Source organism: Pistacia vera, unplaced genomic scaffold (assembly GCF_008641045.1).
Source record: "Pistacia vera cultivar Batoury unplaced genomic scaffold, PisVer_v2 Contig793, whole genome shotgun sequence".
Classification (NCBI taxonomy): Eukaryota; Viridiplantae; Streptophyta; class Magnoliopsida; order Sapindales; family Anacardiaceae; genus Pistacia; species Pistacia vera.
Genome location: NW_022196660.1, coordinates 1 through 7,533, shown reverse-complemented (window position 1 = coordinate 7,533; position 7,533 = coordinate 1). Strand labels below are relative to the sequence as shown.

At 37.9% G+C, this 7,533-nt stretch overlaps 1 protein-coding gene across 1 annotated transcript; it reads left to right on the top strand.

Moving 5' to 3' along the window:
- The first annotated feature begins 4,668 nt into the window (after positions 1 to 4,668).
- On the top strand, positions 4,669 to 7,422 carry LOC116116987 (probable inactive receptor kinase At2g26730). Its single transcript, XM_031403028.1, has 2 exons — positions 4,669 to 6,161; positions 6,697 to 7,422. Exons 1-2 carry the CDS (start codon positions 4,853 to 4,855, stop codon positions 7,359 to 7,361), a joined length of 1,974 nt encoding a protein of 657 aa, XP_031258888.1. The 5' UTR covers positions 4,669 to 4,852; the 3' UTR covers positions 7,362 to 7,422.
- The last annotated feature ends 111 nt before the right edge of the window (positions 7,423 to 7,533 follow it).

Genomic DNA, 7,533 nt, shown 5'->3' with positions numbered 1-7,533 from the left:
ACCACTGCTAGCTGTCGCTGACAGTTGACGGAATGGCGCACGACTGGCCGTATATGGCTGGCCATGTTAGGAAACGATTAAGTCATAGCAGCGAAAAACAAAAATTATTTACAACATGGATCGTTCCTTAGAACCAAGATCAGGGCAAAAATTTACAGTTTATACGTTATATTAGAATCTGCAGAAAATTCAATCTAGAGTCAAAAAATCATACGCACGTTTGGAGGCTCCTCCAACTTGTCTCTGAACGGGTTTCACTACCGACCCAAGAGTAGGATCGAACCAATGTAGTCTACACAAAGATAACCCCAAGGAACTCAATAGGGATTTGCTATATCCTCTTTAGCCTTAAGAACCAAGAACAAATCAAGCAAATTTTGTTTCAAGCAAAAAGGCAATCTGGCGTGGGACAGAAAAAGGGGGCTGGAGGTTTTTCTTTTGAATGAAATGAAATTAATTAATTAATTTCACAAAGTGTTGCACTTATATAGTGTACACTATACCCTGTTCCATCATGGACTGAGCTTGGGCACCAACCCAAACAACCCCTATGTCCAAACATCCCCATTTAGATATTTTAATTATTATTATTATTATTATTATATCAATTAAATTCAATCAATATATATATATATATCTTATATATATTAACATTTTACCATAACAATAATTCATTTAAATATATGCGAACACATATTTAAATATAATTTCACTTATTTAATTTTATTAACAAATTAAATAAAGGCTACGACCTCAGCAAATTTAATTGTATTGTGAAATTACCAAAATACCCTTTCGCCTAAAAAGACAAAAACGCCTTCTTATAAACTGGTTTTTAAATTATCTTTTATGTGTGTGACCCGTAAGCTCCTTATCATACCGATAGTGTGTAGTATCATGATTAACACTAACTAATCGTCTCACTACACACAGACCAAGATTGGCCCTTAGCAAGGCATCATGGCCACTTGATAGATTCGGATTCAGCGATGCAGCTACCTGTCAATGATATGGTTACCGTACAATTCAATCATTTCATCATCCGTTATCTCAATGAGATTGAGGCATAGAAATAGTGTCAACCTCAGTTACTCTCGATATGTATGTATTCAGTTACTGGACCAATGACCATAATTATAAACTAGATAGAGCAACAACCACAGTTTTAGTGTCATTGCCATTACTGAATTGCACCGTGAGATAACTTCTCCCGTACCCGAGAGTGATGAATCCTCTGTCGATCCACCATAGTCTTGATACACTCCTTGATGCAGCCAATCACTACCGTACTGAAAGCTCTGAATAGAACTGCGCTGGGCTAGTGTCAAACTACACCAATCGGTGCACAAGACGCTCTGGTGATCTCAAGTCTAAGGATCACATGCACCGCCATTCGTTAGATGATTTGTTCCATAGACACTAGAGTTACTATCCATATGAAATCCTCTGGTGGGCCAGTTCAGTGAACTTGCCTACAGCAAGCACCCATGTGTTGCACCAGGTTGTCACCAAACAACCTTGACAAATGAGATTAGTCACTACCTTTCGACAAGGTCGTTCAACACTATGATAGCCTTACCGTATTATTTGTGCCCTTACTTCAGAATAATACTAGGGCTACAGACATTTCTAGAATGATCACCATATGTGGTCATAGGGTTCTCACTATCAAGATTTGAAATACTTGATACCCTCGTCATGGTTCTACCATTCTAAGGACATATATCAATACATACAATGATGATTTACACGATATAGAATAAAATGCCTTTTATTGATTAATGAACATTATTACAAAGAGTCAATTCTACAATAATTGATTGGCTCTAGGGCACCTACTCTAACAAGCCATGCATCGACAAAGAAAAAAATGGCCATGGATCACAAATCCATGACTGTTTCACGGCCATATATATAATCATTTCACGGCCAGATCTGGCCGTTTCTGGCCATGGATTTGTGATCCGTGGCTGGAAAAAAGCCTTACCAGTGCACGACTGGCCAGATTTTGCTGGTCGTGTACCATTATGGCGACTGACACTGGTGGTCGGCGGTGGTGAGTCACGGTCAGCAGTAGTCTTCGGTGGCTGGGAGTATTTTGTTAACTTTTAAATTTTTTGTGGCTGGGGTGTTTTAGCTAATTTCTTAGATGTAGGGGGCTGGGTAATTGTTATTTGGTAGACATTTGAGGGCAATTGTGTCCAAAATGGTTTTTAATTAAGGGCAAAATGGGTAGAAAAATCAGATTACCTCAGTAATGTTTTAATAACACCCCCTAACAATATAATAAAATTATCTTTCACATTACTAACAGTAAACACTATTTGCAATAAAAGATTATTGTAATATTTTATTACTTGCAAACCAAATGCAAGAATCTTGCAAAATAAACGAAAATTACCCCCGATCCAAACAACCCCTAAGGGTGTGTTGGTTTGGAGGTTATCATCCATTACTCCAGTAACGTTATCTTATATTACTGACATTACCATGCTTGATTATTATGTAATAAAAGATTTTGGTAATCCTCCACTATTAATAGTAATCGCTGTTGGTTATATAGTTGGTAATATGAATACCCTTTTTTTTTTAAGTATTATAAGATTACTTAGTAATTTTAATTTTGTTACAATTTTACTCATAATTAATAAAAATTTTGGACACTAACGTCTTTGTTTTGAAAACAATTTACAAGAATATTGATGGACTATTTCATCCTTATACACAAGACTTTTAAGACATTATTACCCTCGTACTTCAACCAAATTACTCAAGACCATAGCCGGATCTGGCCATCACCTCCGATCGTCGGCCACCAACGCTGGTAGTCACCGTAACAGTGCACGAACCGACTGGATTTGGTCGAACATGTATTGATTTGACCGTTTTCGACAAAATCCATAGCTGTTAACAACCAAATCCCCATGGATATGGCCGAAAAGAAACGACCATATCCATTTTGGCCATATCTGGCCAAATCCATGGCCAAAGGTGGTGGCTGGCAGTCGTCTTGGGTGGCTGGGGATGTTTTGGCTAATTTTTAAACTTTATTGTAGTTGGAATGTTTTAGCAAAATCTCAAATATAAGGGGTTAAAAGAAATAATCTAAATAATAATAAAAAAGAAGGACAATTTAATAATCTATATAACATACCCATCAATTTATTATAATTTAACAAAACATATTTAATATAACATTCTTATCAATCTTTAAAGTAATTTATCTCCCTATTAATATAATATTCCCTAAATCAAAAAGCCCTTAATTGTTTTAAATGGTTGTAGCTACTTAGCCTTGCTTGAGCGAGGAAGTTGAAAATCTATTTTCTTCAGCTGCCGCTCAAAAAGGCAAAAAGTATAATTCAAAATAAATTCAGATAAAATCTTTTGCTTTTTTTCAATCTTATTTGACTTCTAAACTTGGCTTGCATGCTTTAAACAAGTTGAACAATTTCAAGTTACGCGAAAGATATTCAAAATTGTTTGAATTTTAATAAAAAAGTTTTAGTAATTAAATAATAAATATAAATATGGTAGTACGGTTTCTTTGGTTTCACATTCAAAAAGACATAATTTATGAAACATTACATTAATTATAAATGAAGAAAAATAACATTGATTGCACCAGAATAAATACACAATAAAGAAAGAAACAATAAAATCGAAAAGTATCTCCCCAAATAATAAAATAAAGAACATAGTAATAGTATTAAGAAAAAAAGGTTGCCATTGCCATTGGGTGGGTGAGAGACTCAGTTGTTAGTAAGTTAGTTCCCCAACTCTGTCCAGCTAAGCTTGGCAGTGGCAAAACCTCTAACCAAAATGCCATATGTCATCACCACCACTAAATTTGCTTAACTAAACCCACACTTTTACTGGTCAAATCACCTCTACGCTGAATATTTCCAGACTTCAAGTTACTCTTTATCAACTTAGTCATCATGACATTTCTGACCGTTTGATCAGTTTTTTATTTTTCATCAAGATATGATGCACAATTGCAGCTCATCAAACTACCAATTCGTATTTTTGGCCGTATCTAATACATTACAAACCCCACGCGTCCGTAGAGACCGTGGTATTAATCAATGAGTAATAGGTTCAGTGAAAGTCTGCTTCTAGCCTTTTACAAAATAAATATTTTGTGTCTTTTTCCTTTTTCCAAAAACCAGATATATTTTATTTTATATTATTTAACTAAGATAAAATAAAAATCTTTTATAAAATCAAAATAAGATATATTACTCTTATTCGAAATTCCTATCTAACAAAAAGAATCCAAATACAAAAAAAATACATATATTCTAAATATTTATAATTATCTTAATTATATGAATTCATTTTAATAAAAGGAGACTTTCAGACGGGCCCAAGTTATTTAAGTGAGTGTGACTGTGTGAGGTTGAATAGAACAGGGACCCATAGTCCTTCATTCTCACATGCATAGTCCAAACAAGTGGCTATACATCAATTGCCAACAAACCACCACGCGCTGAAACTGCGACTTGGGTGATTAGAAAATACGCTGTATTATGAAGAAATTACTACACTATGCAAGTAAAAAAACGTTTCACATTTATGCCAGCTCGATGGTTCTGTTTTTCACTCGGCTTTATTTTCACCTTTTGGGAGCCCCGGGTACCTAATACCTTCTCTATTACAATACAAAACCACTTCTCTCTCACTTCTCATTTCACCACAAAATCTCTCTATATCTCTCTCTCTCTCTTACATGGACTCTCACCGGAAAACCACTATTTTTGCTTTTGTACAAAACAACTATCAGAAACCACCATTCGAAATCCGCATATAGAGAACAGTCAGTTTCATTCTTATCCTTCTTTGTTTTGAAATGGAAGTGTTCATTGACTATAGGTGCGTACTCTCTCTGTTTTTAGTTTTTGTTTTTTCACTGAGTGATGGACGAGTCAGCTCGGAACCGACTCAAGACAAGCAAGCCCTCCTTGCATTTCTCTCAAAAACCCCACATGCCAATCGCGTGCAATGGAATGAGTCCGACTCGGCCTGCAACTGGTTCGGAGTTGAGTGCGACGCTAACCGTTCGTATGTCTACACTTTAAGGCTCCCTGCTGTTGGACTAGTGGGTCCGATTCCGCCCAACACAATAGGCAAACTGAGTCAGCTCCGAGTTCTCAGTCTCCGCTCTAATCGTCTCAACGGTGAGATCCCCTCCGATTTCTCCAATCTAACCCTCCTTCGGAGTCTCTACTTGCAAGACAACGAGTTCTCTGGTGGATTTCCTGAGAGTGTGACTGGGCTGAATCGGATAACTCGACTCGATCTCTCGTCCAACAATTTTACTGGAGCAATCCCTTTCGCCGTCAACAATTTAACCCACTTGACTGGTCTTTTTCTGGAAAATAATAATTTCTCAGGCAATCTTCCAAGCATCAATCCTGGAAATCTGTCAGCTTTCAATGTGTCTAACAACAATCTCAACGGTTCAATCCCTGCTACTCTAACCAAGTTCCCTTCATCAGCATTCACAGGAAATTTAGATCTATGTGGAGGACCATTGCAACCTTGTACCTCATTTTTTCCATCTCCAGCTCCGTCACCGTCTGTAAACCCACCGTTAATTCCGCGACACAAGAAGTCTAAGAAACTCTCAACGGCGGCCATTGTTGGTATTGCCGTCGGTTGTGCAGTATTCCTTCTTCTTTTACTGCTATTACTGGTATTTTGTCTTAAAAAACGACGACGTGAACAGCCTGGGAAGACGCCAAAACCCAGTGCAGCGGCGACGTCACGTGCGATGGCGACAGAAGCAGGAACTTCTTCATCGAAAGATGATATCACGGGTGGGTCAGCAGAGGCTGAGAGAAATAAACTTGTGTTCTTCGAAGGAGGGATTTACAGCTTTGATTTGGAGGATTTGTTGAGGGCTTCAGCTGAGGTTTTGGGTAAAGGTAGCGTGGGGACGAGTTACAAGGCAGTGCTTGAAGAAGGAACAACTGTGGTGGTTAAGAGGTTAAAAGAAGTGGCTGTTAGTAAAAGAGAGTTCGAGATGCAAATGGAAGTTTTAGGGAAGATTAAACATGACAATGTGGTTCCTTTAAGGGCCTTTTACTACTCCAAAGATGAGAAATTGCTTGTTTATGATTTCATGCCTGCCGGTAGCTTATCTGCTCTTCTTCACGGTACGATTTCAATTCCTCTGTTATTTCTTCAATATGTTTTAACTGTTGCAGTCATGGAAATTCTCTTCATAATTTATTAGTGGGTGTAAATTAGATTAATTTTTAGTGTGGGGTAAGGAATATTAACTTAATTTTATGGTAATGCACGTTGGGAGATTCCTTTTTCCAGTTCCTGCTTCTGTGCAAACATTCTTAGAGTGCTAATTACGCATCACTTGATTAGCAGTTGGATGTCTGTTTTTTTTTTTTTTTTGGGTTTATTTACACATAAACCATCCATGAATATGTGCACCATGGAGCCACCGACATCATCATTGTAGTAAATCCTTTACATAACATAAAGACTTCTTGTTACTTTACTTTTAAATTATTTCACATTTCCTTATCTATATATTTCTTATGTTTCAACTTTCATAGTTTCCCAAGTGTTGCTTGCACGTTTACTAATAATCTTTATTTAATTTTATTCCAATTAGTTTTTTCGGTCAAATTACGTGGGACTGTTAACCGGAACTTCCGGTAATTCGTTTTGTAGGTAGTAGAGGTTCAGGCCGTACGCCTTTAGACTGGGACAACCGAATGAGAATAGCACTAAGTGCGGCAAGAGGCCTGGCACACCTACACGTGTCCGGAAAAGTAGTACACGGGAACATAAAATCCTCTAACATCCTGCTCCGACCCGACCATGATGCGGGGATTTCGGATTTCGGACTGAACCCGCTTTTTGGCAACACAACTCCAACCAATCGCGTGGCAGGGTATCGCGCCCCAGAAGTAGTTGAGACTCGCAAGGTTTCTTTCAAATCGGACGTGTACAGTTTCGGTGTATTGTTATTAGAGCTATTAACTGGGAAAGCGCCTAATCAAGCATCATTGGGTGAGGAAGGAATTGATTTACCTAGGTGGGTCCAGTCCGTGGTCCGTGAAGAATGGACGGCTGAGGTTTTTGATGTGGAATTGATGAGGTATCACAATATTGAGGAGGAAATGGTTCAGTTGTTGCAAATTGCGATGGCTTGTGTATCCACTGTACCTGATCAAAGACCGGCTATGCAAGAGGTGGTACGCATGATTGAAGATATGAATAGGAGTGAGACTGATGATGGGTTACGACAGTCGTCTGATGATCCTTCAAAAGGATCAGACGGTCATACACCTCCACCTGAATCACGGACCCCACCTAGGGCTATTACACCTTAAATTTAGCTATTCTTGGGGGATTAAAATGACAAAAAAAAAAAAAAAAAAAAAAGTCAGTCTTGCAAAGAACGATGTGGTGGTGGGGTGTTCTCAAAAAGTGCACAGAGCGTGAGTAACATTGTTGAAGTGCGCAGCTGATTGGGAGATTAAAAGTTGCCCAAATGTGTTTCCT